General features: G+C 33.8%; 2 protein-coding genes and 1 non-coding gene across 3 annotated transcripts in view; 1 reads left to right on the forward strand and 2 right to left on the reverse strand.

Annotated features, from left to right (window-relative positions):
• Window positions 1-1402: 1402 nt before the first annotated feature.
• Window positions 1403-7904, reverse strand: LOC132282359 (transmembrane 9 superfamily member 7). The gene is made up of 7 exons (XM_059784011.1): window positions 7692-7904; window positions 4766-4930; window positions 4502-4611; window positions 4167-4275; window positions 3969-4081; window positions 2982-3132; window positions 1403-2893 (listed from the first exon to the last, which is right to left on the reverse strand). The coding sequence occupies exons 1-7, from the start codon at window positions 7800-7802 to the stop codon at window positions 1736-1738; spliced, it is 1917 nt and encodes a 638-aa protein (XP_059639994.1). The 5' UTR covers window positions 7803-7904; the 3' UTR covers window positions 1403-1735.
• On the forward strand, window positions 5177-5288 carry LOC132287250 (U5 spliceosomal RNA). The gene has a single exon (XR_009472966.1). It is a non-coding gene; the product is annotated as a U5 spliceosomal RNA (small nuclear RNA).
• A 3230-nt stretch (window positions 7905-11134) lies between the features above and the next one.
• Window positions 11135-14927, reverse strand: part of LOC132283629 (WD-40 repeat-containing protein MSI4-like) — a 39142-nt gene continuing 35349 nt past the window's right edge. Inside the window, exons 10-15 of the mRNA XM_059785617.1 lie at window positions 14357-14430; window positions 13970-14081; window positions 13772-13846; window positions 12563-12642; window positions 12233-12332; window positions 11135-11617 (exon numbers count right to left, since the gene is read on the reverse strand). Of these exons, the coding sequence (XP_059641600.1) occupies window positions 11522-11617; window positions 12233-12332; window positions 12563-12642; window positions 13772-13846; window positions 13970-14081; window positions 14357-14430 (537 nt within the window). The 3' untranslated portion in view covers window positions 11135-11521. The remainder of the gene's footprint in view (window positions 11618-12232; window positions 12333-12562; window positions 12643-13771; window positions 13847-13969; window positions 14082-14356; window positions 14431-14927) is intronic.

Genomic DNA, 14927 nt, shown 5'->3' on the forward strand with positions numbered 1-14927 from the left:
AAAAATTTAAAATGTGATTCGTGGAGGGAAATTTGACTTGAAAGGAAATGAAAGGCATTTAAAGAGTAAAAGAAACAATAAGTTAAAAGATACTTTTAAATATTTAACTTAAAATATTTTAAAAATCATGTACATATATATACAAAATAATCATATATATTATAGTGGATTGGGCGAGGGCCCAAGACCTACACTAGCTTTGCCCTTAGGGGTACTATATTCCTGAGAAGTTTTACAATACTCTAGGCTTATCGCATTCACAAGGTCTCTCGGTTGTTGTTTCACTAAGAGAACCGAGAATATGGTACACTGAGTATTCTAGGATTATTGTATAGCGTTTGTGTTATGTTTAATTAATTCTTAAATTAATTAAAGTTCAACTGAAGTCTTAGTGCATATGAGACATTAGGCCCATTTTCAGTTCCTAGTTTGTGTTTCGTGCCATGTGGGCGGTGAATCCAACGGGCCTATACTTGGGTCCAGTTAATGTAAGATTGTGCAGACGCCACAATTAAATTAAATTGTGAACGGAAGTCTAATGGTGTCAATTTGTCAATCTATGAACTTCTAAGTTCTAAGTTGCTATATATGAAGGGAAGCAAAAATAAAATAAAATAAAATAAAATTCAAGTTGGTTAATAAAAGCCAGAACAAAGTTATCAGTATTGACCGGAGAATTCAAATCTTTGCTGGAATATTCTGTAAAATCAACGATTATCAAGAGGAATTCAAGTTAGGATTGACGGAAAGGGACAAAAAAATGAAATTACTGTGTGAGAAGTGGTGGGAGAGTCTAAGAGGAGTGGAAAAATACTTCCATTTATCTATTTCGTGATGCACATTTCGAATTTATTTCGAATTTACTGCTCTAATTAATTATCAACAACAGTATAACCGACTACACACAGAGACCTACGTGGGCCCCACCACAATCCGAGAATGCCCCGTCCACAATCAAAGAATCAACCCTGTTTGTTGAAATGAAACTAGCACATTTCTCTACCAGTGGCAGGAAAACATTTTTCAAAAAGAGGGCAACAACTGCTTTCACTATTGACTGTCCATATGCAAACATCACCTTCGCTGGGAACGAAGATCTGAGCTAGGAAGTTACAAATCTGCAATATACACTTGTGTTGCATTTACAAGCATCGAATTAGCAACTTGACCTAAATGTCTTCTAATTGTAATGTGCCAATTCGATAAACATAATTTAAATAATTTCAAGAAAATCTTTCTACTAGGCTTCCCTAGTCCACTCTCTCCAATCTTTTCTTCTATAATCCCCGCCAAACTATCAACAAAACCAAAAAGTAAACAAATAAGAGGTTAGACAGAGAGAGTGAACAAGTAGATAAAAGATCAACTGATAAGAAAATCAAGCAACTATAAAAAGAACAAATTTTACCAACTAATAATTGCATTGGCAGTGGTGAAGAGTTTATCATAAAGTTCTACAAGAATTACTACCTCTCTAAGACTCCTTGGGCAGAAATTACCAAAGGTACATTTCATAAGTCATAACAACTAAAGCTGGTATAAAGGATGGGAACATACATGCCAAGCCCTACAATACTATCAGCAAAATAACAAAAGTTTAGGTTTTAGGTTAGGAAAACTTTTCGGAGTGTAGCTCTTATCCTGCGCAAAGAGGAAACCTCTTCTTTGGTCCAGGCCTTCATCTACTCACACAAGTCAATTTGTAATCACCCAGCACTCTCTCAAGAACTGCACATCAATCAATCTTCACTGATGAATAGATCTTCCTAACAAACCAGAAGCAAGCATAGAAGCCAATGGTCCCCGTCAATACAAAGAAGGCATACGACATGATTAACATATATCCAAAGTAAAGGATGCCCGAAACCAGCTTTGTAATTTCCAGCTTGGTGAAGAAGTAGAAAATTGAGTAGAGGAAAAGGTACAAAGCAGAGGAGCCAGCAGTCAGGTAAGCCCTCCACCACCAATGGTAGTCTTCACTGCATAACTGGAAATAGCAGAGCACGATGGTTATCTCCGCGCAAGTGATAATAAGGATAATGAAAACTATGAAAAGGAACCCAAAGATATAATAGAACTGGTTCAGCCATATGGATGTGAGGATGAAGAATAGCTCAATGAAAACAGCCCCAAATGGAAGAATGCCACCGATAAGTACAGAGAAGACCGGTGTCATGTACCATGCCTGCTCCGGTATCTGCCTAGGGATTTTGTTCGTCTTTACTGGATCTTCAATGGCAGGTTTTTTGAAACCCAAGTAACTCCCCACAAACACTAAGGGCACTGAGATTCCAAACCATAAGCACACAAGAGCAAACATAGTCCCAAAGGGTATTGCTCCAGAAGATTTCTCCCCCCAGATTAGTGCATTCAGCACAAAAAAGATGGCAAACAAAATACCAGGAAACATAAAAGCTGTTTTCAAGGTATTCCTCTTCCATTCTGTCCCCTTACACATTTTGTATAATCGTGCTGAGGAGTAACCACCAAATAAGCCCATGAAAACCCATAAGAGAACCATGGCAGTCATAAGTCCGCCTCGGTTGGAAGGTGATAAGAAACCCAGCAATGCAAATATCATTGTCACGAGTGTCATTCCAAAGATCTGAACACCAGTCCCAACATAAACACACAGTAATCCGGAATTGACAGGTGCCCTAAAAGCATCTCCATGAACAAGTTTCCATCCTGTTTCTTCCTGAGCTTCATCTTGGGTTTCCAATTGATTATAGTTTGCAATATCTTTGTACAGAGTTCTCATCATGATCATGGCCACCATGCCAGAAAGGAAGAGGACAATCATCAGAGAGTTTATAATGGAGAACCAATGGATCTGATCATCATTCATGAGGAGGTAGGTGTCCCAACGTGATGCCCATTTGATATCACTTTCCTGAAAAGGGGAAAAAAAATAGCAAGTAAATAAAAGGACAGACTAATCAAGATTTGTGTGAGAAAGGTCAAATATATTGAGTGTGTACCTTGAAAGAAACATCATATGTAAACACAACCTCCTTATTTTTCTCAACTTCCTGTGGAACAGTGCTGCCTTGAAGTATATTTTTGGTGTTCTGGTTGCACGTTGTCAACTGAGGGTTCTTCTCATCCCACTCCTTATACTCATGATTAATACTGTTCATGATAGTCAGGCAATAAGACAATAATAAAATAAAGCAGCAACCTTTTGACAAAGCCCAGAAAGGAAGCTGTTTGACATTTTGCTACTTTCTTAGATATATCATGAACACAAACACAATACACAGAGACCAAAAGCATTTTTCTTCCACATTCAAGCAAGTCATCAAGAATAAATGAATACTAATTTAAAGAAATATGCATAATTTTCTATAAAAATAGTTATACAGAATGCTTTGAGCTTGGAAATTTACATCAAATGAAAACATAAAACAAAACAGAGAACACTCAAGACCATGCTGCAAGCAGGAATATGAAGTTTATAAAATTAATTTAAAAGCTGATGACAAGGAAAGATCAACTCATACAACTACAAAGGACTTTCGAAGATAAGGATATTTTACTGTGACCAATTCAAATCATCTCTTACTGGGAAGCCTCTGAAGTTTTTAGGATTCTCCTTTTCTCCCGGGAAAAAAAATAAATAAAATAAAATAAATTTTCCATTGAAATGTTACTTCATTGGCATATGAAATTTTGATTTCTTCACAAAAAATGCTGACACAAGAAATTTAGTCCATATGGAACCATTAGGAGACTCCCTCTCCGTACGCAAAAGACCCACAAGTGTTCGTATACCGAGAATTCCATTCTCTGTAGGTGTTCATAATTTTTCCACATTTAGGGTTGCTACTTACTCACATGCTTCATCATCAGATGATAACCAAATAAACTATATGCTCAATGTCACCCAGGCTCACACTAAAAAAAAAAAAAAATGTAAAACACAAAAAATTTAAAAATAAAAAGATTGCAAGTAGAAAGCACAGAACCTGTTTGGAGTAACCTCGAACCCAACAATTCTAGCAGAATCAGTCTCAGGGTCCTTGTGATACATGACTCTAAAGCTCAAGTGATTATTGATAAAATATTTCTCTTCTTTGCTCTGCAAAAGCAAATAAGTGCGTAAATTGAACATAAATACATGAGCATTCCACAATAGTTACTGCCAGTCTGCCACCACAACTCACCCCTGCATAATTTCCTTTGAAACCAACACGAAAACCATGTTCATAAGTGGTTGACTGGCTTCCATCCCTCCTTTGTCTAAGAACAGCAACTGGAAGGTTATCCAGAATCCTGTATGCCAATTTCAGAGATTTCATTCCAAACACAAAATTATGCAAAGTCATTATGCTTGCACATCCAAATTAGTTTTGCCAACAAAATGATGATATAGAAAATTTTCAGACATTAATAATATATGGGAATAAGAACTTCAGCAAATGAGCCCAACTACATAATATATGTCAAACAAGTCCTGAATAGACAAGGAGTAAGAAAGAGGCATCCATTCAGCACTTACATATTTACTCTATATTCATCATCAATTTTTTCCTTGAAATTATTAGCAGATTCAGCATCAAGCGTTTCTCGACAGACCACTTTGCATGGCTGCTCCTCCCTCATATGAAACTAAATAAGATCCAAAAAAACATGGTGACTCGCCAGGAAAGGATAAAAGGCAAAAAAAAAAAAAGGAAAAAGAAAAGAGTTAAACATTTATATTTAGTTTTTCTCTGGGTACCAACTACCAACTTGATAGTAAATGATAGTAATAGATGCTCACGGTATAAACAGAATTCTCTATACGGTCACCTCGAAGAACCTCCCCCAAATTTTCTGCATTGTTCAGAATTTTGGTAGGCTTGCAGTACTTCAAATAATAATAGTCATATGGAAGTTGAGTCTTTGTTGATGAGAGCTTGTTCACTTTAATTTGAAGTAGATCACCCTGTTAAGAGGGAGAACAACCATAAAACAACAGTTTATTCAAGATAAACAATAAATTGGAAAGGTGTAAAATTAAAAAACCTCTGGCAAATTCCAAAACATACAAAAGGATAATAACCATAAGATAAATTATGTGAGCCAAATTGGCAAACTCACATCTTGCAAACCAATTTTTTCACCTTTACCTAGAGCAATTTCCAAGTAAAGTAAGCATTTTATTTCAAATCAAACCACAACTTGAAGAAATACTTGCGCATTTACACACAGAGCAAACTATTATTTTGCCTTTTACTAAAGAATACTGTGTGCCCACCGCATATAGCAGCACACACAAGTTTTTGGAAGAGCTTCTATTCTCTGACAAGGCCTCAAAATAATAATAATAATAATTTTATTATTATTATTTTTTTTCATAGTTGGTACTCACACACACATGGTACCCCTGGTACCGCTAGGCCACTGGCCTGTTGGTAATAATGTTGTATTTCCAAACCAATAATGGCGAGTACACCAACAAATTACATCCTCACAATATTAATGCAGAAAACACAGGAAACTTGACAGTAGATCCAGGATCTACAGATCAAATGCAGACTTCCACGAAAGGAGATATAGTATTGTGTCAAGGTTCTATTTGGTTCATTATTTAGTGGGAAAGCAAGTAAAAATTCTTTTCATATTTGAACAACGTTGAACGGGTCCTGCTGTAGTGGGATTATTTGTATTGAGTTAATCGGCAACTGATCTAACTCCTGAAATATGTACCACCAGTGAGTTAACAGTTGACCGACCGTTATTCCCAAGGGCCGAGCCAGAAATTCTAAAACACATAACGAAAAGTAAACGATAAATAATATGTAATAAGAGAAGTGGTAAAGAAAGACCATTAGTAAAAAAATATATATTTCTCAAGCAATTGTTTCAATTGTCTAAAAATTCATTTTATGAAAGAAAAAAGAAAGAAAGAAAGAAAGAGTAATTTGTTTCCACTTTAAGAAAAATATATTAATCATTACCTTGATGAAAGATTAACAACAATAAAAATACCATTTTAACTAAAAAAATCCCACAAGCTTTAATAAAACACAATTATTAAAATAAAATAGAGAAATGCATTAATAACTTATACAAGGAGTATGAAAAAAAAAAAAAAAAAATCATTTAACAAGTGACAACTAAAAAAAAATAGCATATATGATATCATTGTTGTTACCGACATTTTTGCTATCTTGGTATCATACCACTTCAATTTTCGCTTCTTCCCGATGCACCAAAGACTCCCAGATGGAAATTAGTATATAATTTAAGATTTTTTCCCTTGGGAACACTATCTAACAAAAATGTATGAGAAAGAAGGTTCATGTATCTTTCTTAAACATGAGGGGACACTAGTGTCTCTTTTTTCTCTCTTTAATTCCTATAATCGATATCATACATGTGCGTATATTATTGAAAATATAAATGAAGTAATGATGTGTTACGGTAAGGCCCACCATAACAATAAACTTACATTTTTGTTTCACAAGATTAGACTTCAAAAGTAAGGCAAAAAAGTTGAAGTAAAATTTTCTATCAATTTCGAAAAATTGAATTGGTCACTCTTTTTAACATATACAGGGACATAATGTTAAGATATCAAGCCCCTCCCCGGCTAGAGATCCACCATGACAAGGAGGCGACGGTTAACCATCCACTCTCAAGATTCATATTGATCAATCAATCAATCACTGCATCCACCCAATTTGCTAAGTACAACATAGGCTGGAAGTATTCCTACCAATCCTAGGAGTTAGCAGGTATGATAGAGTCCCCTCTCTATCTGTCTCTCCAGCTTCATGCTTGCACATGATTAAAAGTTCAAATTTTCAAGGAAAATGAAATGCAAATTACAGATTTCTTCCTTACTAAACCCTCTTATTTCCTCCTCCCCCACCAATGCTTTTCGCTCAAAGGAGATATTTTCCAAGCTCTCTCCTAAAGCATTACTCTATAACACACAATTTTGAAAACATGCCTTCACATTGTCAAATATGAACTATCTTGCTAAATCCTAAGCTACAAATTAAGCAATTATATACTTGTCTAGCTAGTACCAAATGCCAGCATCCCTGTATTACATTCCTCAAATCTCACATAACCATAAAACAAAATTAGCCAACATTTATGCACTGAATAAAAAAAATAAAAAATAAAAAATCAGATACCAACAGAAACAGACGCACAAACAGGCATTGCATGTGCCCCAAACACACATGCCTATTGCTACCTACTCATTGAAAATTAGATTTAGAAATAGGCAATCTCATCAAACTACAAATGTAAACAATATAGATCTGTGGTAACTCATCTCATCAAGAACCAAAAAACGATCATCAGATAGATATATAAACAAGGCCTAAATGGAACACATAATTACATAAATCAAAATCTCATGCCCAATAGAAAGCTTAGAAAAGCTGAAGAAACTGGATCATGGGTTCAATCTCCATCGAAAATAAAAACTTTAGATCCAAACCCATTTCAGTCAGAAAAAAAAAGAGATCTAAAAGGAAGGAAACAAACGGATCGAAACAAAACCTAGAAATTGTATCAAAAAGAAAACTAACGTCACAAATCAATGATATATATTTATATAGATTACATACAATGTGAGCAAGTAGCATTTTTTAATACAAAGATCAAGCAAATAGAAAGATAATGAACGAAAGAGAGATCGATTTAATTGAAGAACGAAAGGGAGAGTGTATAGTATAAGGACGTACCCTTTGAAAATCGCGAGGAGCGACACCTGGGAGATAGAACGAATATCCTGATGAGATTAGGAGGAGCAGAGAGATGAAGATAGTGGCCATCCGTGTTGAGTTACACTCCATTTTCGATTTAGAGAGAGAAAGAGAAAGAGAAAGAAAGAGAGAACTGAAGAAGGAAGAATAGCTGCCCAGTTGGTCAGCCAAGAGGAGAGACGATAGAAATAAAAGAATAAAAAATAAATAAGAGACAGTAAACACTAAAACAGTGCTAATTCCAGTTGCACTTTTTGCTGCTTCCAATATAAATATATATATATATATATATATTTATATATATCTTCTAATTCGTGGACCCCACCCATACCATTTCATGACACGGGTTAGGGAGATTTGAACAAACTCTCAATATTCAGTATCTACCGAAGACCTTTTGGTCCATCTTACATCCAACTTTATTTACTTTATATATTAGATGTGAATTCAAATAAATGTATGTTCAGTATAATTGGAGGGATAAAAAAATGGATGGAAGAAAAGGGATGGATGTGGTATTTTTATATTTATAGGATAGAAGGTGTTTCCTTCACTTTTGTTTAGTTGGATGAAACAAATAATATAAATGATGAATGAGATGGCACATTTTTTTTGTTTGATTGAAAGGAAGATAAATATGTTTTTTACATTATTTTTACTAATATACTTTTAATATTTAAAATTCTAAAAAATATATATCTTTTCAAACTTTTAGAAAGATTAGAAATGAAAAATACATATTTATATTAGTTATTACTTTTTTCTCTTCCTTCTTCCTCTCAATTTTGAGCGTATAGAAAAATACAAAGGAAAGAGGGATGTTTCATTCCTTATTGTGTCCTCCCTCTTTTTCCTTCCCTCCAATCAAACACGGAAAAAAAATCAAATACTAAAAACTTATTTTATCCAAGTTTTCACTCCAACCAAACATAGCATAGTAGGCTTTGTGTACTAAATGCATTTAAATTGACAACTCAACAAATTTAAATTCTTAACATAATAACTTTAAATTTACAACTCAATAAATTTCAATTCTTAATGTACAATTTTAAATTGACAACTCGTCAATTTAGCAGAACAAATTTAAATAAACAAAAAACAGATAATTTTGCCAAATTCTTTATTTGATGGATGTAATATGTTATATAAGTATTTTATATTTAATAAAAATGTATTGCATAAGTATTGTATGTAATTACACCGATGTTATATAGTTACTCCGTATGTGGTACAGTGAGATACAGCGTCTGCTATATTTGATTTAATAGCAGGGATAAAATGGGCACAAAATGACAGGAGATGGTCGTGACCAGATTTGCATTTAAAAACTTATTACACTGATATTCTAAGTAGCTTTATTTATATTTATTTATAGTTAATGATGATAAGTAATTAATTATCATTTGATAAGTGGTTAATGATGACACTGATCTCCTCCTTCCTGTGCGTTATTTTTCTATTTTACATTTAATATTAAATATATTTTATAGGTGACAAGCCAAAGTGCTTGGACAAAATTACCATTTAAAATTTTTTATTTTGTTTTTTTTCTTTAAGAATTAATGCAAATACTCCTTTTTTGTTTTTACAAGATCTTAAAAAATTTCGGTAGGAAAGAAAAAAAATTGGATAGAAATGGAGAAGAAGGAATTGATAAGACATCCTAGGAAAAGATTGTATTTTTCTCTCGTTTTGTTCGATTGAATAGAATAGCATAGAACAGAGGGAAAGAGAAAGTTTTAATTTTTTTTACCATTATATCAAATAATATTTATAATATTGAGGATAGTACAGTAATTTAAATTTTGTATAATTTAGAATAGTATTTAATTTAAAACTTATATAATAGTCCAATTGTCTTCCTTCCTTTTTTTCGCACATTTTTGGACGGATGAAAATTTGTAAAGAATATTCTCTTTTTTTTTCCTCCTATCATTTATACCGAATAAAGGAAGTTCGTTACTTCTTTCTTATTATTTTTTTTTTTCACACCTCTTTTTTCTTTCCTACAAAACACCCCAAAAGCTTTCTATTTTAATAAATAAATAACATTAAAAAAAATAATTTGTAAGTTCATTAATTAAAGTGATTTACTTGACTGTCAAGTCTTAATGGATCATATATGCAATATCGGAGAAATAGAACTTGGACCTTTTTATATTTAATAAAATAATCAATTAAAAATTTATGGTTAAACAATTCACTTTGAGATTGCTGGCCACGTATCACTACTCATAAAATATACAATTTCTTATATTTTGAAATTTTCATATAATGTCTTTGGAGGGGACATGAAACATATGCAAATTTTCTAGCCAAAGTTCCAAACATAGGTTGAATAAGAGTCCAAAATGAAGATGTCAAGCCCCACAAGCAGAACAGAAAACATCTACTGTAAAATTCTACCATAATTGGGTGAGCTATTTAAGGGCATGCTTAGTAATTTTGTATTTTGTGTCACAGGTGGTGTAAAAGTGAAAAAACGCAATGTGTTTGGTAAAATAATACTGTGTTTATTGTTGAAAAGAGGTCTAAATAGGAAACAAAGTATACCTTGATTTTTCACATGGTAAGGTGGGACTGTACCTAAAAAATAATAATAATAATAAAAACACTAAATCATTTTATTTTTCAACATTTTCATGTTTTTCTTCAAAAAATCTTGCAACAAATTTTACATTACCAAACATACTTCCAATCACTATTGAACACACTTTACAACAAAAACGAAAATTTTGTTTCAGCAAGATGAAAACAGTTGCCAACGTGCCCTAAATATACAACACCAAAAACTTAAGGCTGACTTGTATTTTCAGAAATTAAAAAACAAATATTTGAGGGGTTTTAGAGTGACATAATTCCGTTTATTTATTTATTATATTATTATTATTATTTTTGAGTAGATTCCCTCCCATTATTTTTCAGTGTAACTTATCAACAGTTCAATACTCAAGTTTCTTAATAGGACTGGGAAAAGGTTAATTGGAATCATTTGGTCAGAAAGATAGTACCAACCTAGCTTCGCATCGGTTGCACATACCGATCATCCCAGTTACTCACTTTTTTACGTTTGCTAGCTCAAATTCACACCAAGAAATTTACGCATTATTTCGAGAGCCATAATCCCAATAAAGAATGACCTGAAGATATCATTCTTGTCATCACTAAATTGTTTTACCTGCCAAACACAGCACCCTCGATTTTTCATTTTTTTTTTTTTTTTTTCCAATCAAATCTTGAAACTCAACCAAGGAAGCTATCAGTTTTGCCATTATTTTACTTGTCACAACATTTTCACATTTACCACGTTTAAACTTTAAAGTCTATCAACGACCATGGAAAGAAATATGAAGAGAAATATCAACACCCTAGACTCTGAACATTCGCAATTCAACAAGCAATTATAATCAGACCCAACCAAGTTATGTAAAATTGAGACAGATTCATTAGGATCGCATACCTAAGATCCACATATAAGTCATGAGGAGAACATAACTAGTCAGAATACTATCTTCCCATATCAAGCCGCAAAAGCACATTCCAAATGGTGCAGACACTCGAGGACACAGCCTCGAAGACAGCAAAATGAAGTTTGTGACAACCTAAATCTTCAATTCTGGAGGGGCCAATATGTCCGACAATAGCGCCCCAAAATGAAACACTGTTACCAACTCTAAAAGGACCAAACACAAACTAGACCTCTATGAACTAATTTGACGACTATCCTAGTCTTTGCAATACCAAGTACATCAGGATTAAAAGCTGGAGGGTTTTCCTACTTCCATTATCTAGGTTTGCTTTCGTATGCATCAAGAGGTACATGTAAGAATGTGAGATTTAAGCTTATCCAGCTCCGTTAGGACCTCCTCTTCTGGCCTGTAAATCAAGTCAATCATCCGCCATATCTGCAACCAAATAAATACTGCTTTAACCAAGGAAAGATAGAAACTGTACATCGTATGGGCAGGAAAATCAATTATTACATTTACCAAGAGAAAAAGAAAAAGAAGGAAAAAAAAAAAAAGCCAGGTATCAAGTGAGGAAGACTTTCCTTTGTTTCATGAGGCAACATCATAATTGGTTGCCATACAAAACATGAGAAGATCTACCATAATTTCCAACACTGCAAACAAGGCAATGCAACTACTCGTTCCTATTGGGGTTTCGATACTAATCCGTTGAACAAATCAAGAATCTAATTCCATAAGATGATGTTTTCCTCTTCTAGGGACCATTGCTTGTTGCACTTGTAAATGATCATGCTATCAAATGTGAAAACACAGGTCAAATCTTGAGGAGTGATTTTCTACAATAATGTCAAAATGTTCAATCTCTATCTAGTCTACCCCATCCAGCACCCTATGTTAATGGGGACCACACTCAATAATAACCTTTTGATGTGTCTCTCAGTATTGGTATCACAGTTGATAATCTCGGTAAATAAGGGCAGTCTTAAACCTGTAAATACACTGAAAGCCATTCATCAATGTGAAAGAAAAGTGAGAGAATGTCACACCAACCTGCAGTGTACCACCCCCGCCGGTACTTTCACCATCATCAGACACGCTAACAATCGTCCATGGATCACACGCATTCCAATGGAAGTCAATAATCTTATCCCTATCAAAATGAATAAAACTGTGACTTCATACATGAAAAACAGAAACAGCCATTGATTCAAAAAAATTCAATAGTAAATAAATCATTTAATGATCATTAACAACCAGGATCAACTTACATAAGATAAAGCACTAGATCTACAAATTCCAATTACTTAATATTTACTATACAAGGAGGTGCTTTGTCACATATGGCACAGGACACAAATTTGAAGATAGGGAGATTCATACCGGTGCCCAGAATGTCGGAAAAATAAGCCTGGTGGAGAACTCGGCACTCCTGCCCCAATATTGTCTTGCTTGTTACCAATCTGGAACACAATAAACTATGTTAAAATATATTTGAGGAGAATAGTGAAGCAATGTTAAAAAATGTTAGCAAGGCTCGGACTCTTGATAAGAATATACATGAACCAACTGAATTAAATATGGAAATAGGTTGTTCTACTTCATACATGATTCACAAAATCAGATAGTACATTCAAATAAAAGGTAGGAATTTTTTTTTTCTAAGAAACATTTTATAGCTTAAAACAGGTGGGGGGAAAAAAAATCAACGCCGTAAAGAGCAGTAATTCAACAGACAAGGAATAGCTCAAATTGGAGAGATAAATTGAAGAGTAATTGGTGCATATGAACTCTCATTTGATCCAGCATGCCTCCAATACCAACAATGCTTTGATAAACCTTTTGAAGTTCAAGCCTAAAACTAAAAAAACTAATTTATCAAGAAAGCCCAGAAAATTCCATATTCTAATTTATTGATAACTAAATGAAGAATGAAGTGGATGCTCCAGCCTAATTGACATAGAGCAGGAGTGGGAGTGGGAGTGAGAGTATAAGGGCATCCAATTTATTTTTATTTTTTTTATTTAATTTTATTTACCTATTTTTTTTAAAGGCAGGCAACATTGCGGTGGGGAGGGTAAGATATATGCAGCCTTACCTCTCACGTGGGAGAGACTGTTTTCCTTTTCAAACTCGTGACGTCCAGATCACGATGCGGCAACCTTACCTTTGTGCCAAAGCCTACCCTCATCTCATGCAACCCACATGAACTCAAATTGGAATACAAGGAATAACAAATCCTATTAATAAATCTTCAATCATATATTACCATTTCCAACCATTTTGCTCGTGAAAGAACCAATAACAAGCAACTTTACATGATATAAACCTTTTGGTTTCCCTATGATGTCTCCTGAAGGCCTTCAATGTGTTCAACATATTTCTTTAATTCTTTGTCTTTAAAACATCACCATCGTCTCACACTCACATATTCAAAGTAATAGCATACACATTTTATGTTCTTTGTCAATGGGCTGTCCTTGTAGTGTTTTAGGGTTGCAATTTTCTATCTGCAATCTGTATCTTTTACATGGCAGGATGAGAGTAATGATAAGAATGAAGGCCCAGTCAACAATAATTTAAGCCTCACACCTTCTCATGATCCCATATGTTCAGGATGCCATCCTCTGCTGAACTTCCGAAGACAGATGACTTGTCTGGAGACCACTGGTAACAAATGAACAATTTTTGTTACAAAATATCTGAGAAACCAAACAAGCTTTATTTTCTGCAGAAGCATTACTTTAAAAAAGTAACAAGGATAAGCCAACGAATTATTCTTTTTAACACCTGTACGCAGAGGACAGCAGCATTGTGACCCTCGAATATATGGATAGGTGACCCTAATCCTCCAGAAGTGAGGTTTCGGCGGTCAAACATCTTAACAGAATTATCAGCTGACCTGAAGCAACAGCACAAGAGATTCTATCAAAAAACTGGGAAAAAAAAATAGAAAAGAAAACAATGGAATTGACAATTAAAAGTTCCAAGAGCAGAGACTTATCAAAAATAAAATAAAATTTCCAAGTGCAGAGACAAAAATGACAAAAATGGTTGGTGCTAAAATTGTTAAACAAATTGCTCATAGTGTTTAAAATTCTTTAATTGATCTGACCAAAAACAAAGAAGTATTTTATTTGATGGATTGACAAAAGAAGACATCAGAATGTCTATTACCCCGTCAAAATGAAATTTACATCATTAGGATTCCAATCAACACAGTGAAGGTCGGCATCATGAGCTTTCTCAACCTGCAAGAGAGACCAACACCAAAAGCCCTAAAGGTATATCAACACTAAACAAAAGGCAATGAACAAAAAGCAATGAGCGTTTCATATTTGTCAACATGCAAAAGGAAAGAAACTAGAGATAAGAAAAGGAAGTTGATCCAAAACCAGGTTTAAAAAAAAAAAGAATAGAAAACTCGAGAGAGAAATTTATTATAACTTTTTTTTGCATGAGTAATACAACAGTGACTCTCATAAAATCATAATCATTTTTATCTTTTTCCCATTCGTTGGCGCCACATGAATTATTTTTTTCACTTTTTTTTTGTTACTATATAAAATCATCATTTTCTCTATATATATGGTTTTAACTCTAGTTTTCGTATCTCTATGCATATCTTGGATAATTTTAATAACAGTAATATGAATTCATTTTCTTTGTGACGCCCACCAAATTACATCCCTTGTACCGATCATATGCCTTTTCAATATCAATTAAAATCATGTGAACTTTTTTTCTT

Source organism: Cornus florida, unplaced genomic scaffold, assembly GCF_030987335.1.
Source record: "Cornus florida cultivar Cherokee Brave unplaced genomic scaffold, ASM3098733v1 CherokeeBrave_3.0.0_Hap2_Chr11, whole genome shotgun sequence".
NCBI lineage: Eukaryota > Viridiplantae > Streptophyta > Magnoliopsida > Cornales > Cornaceae > Cornus > Cornus florida.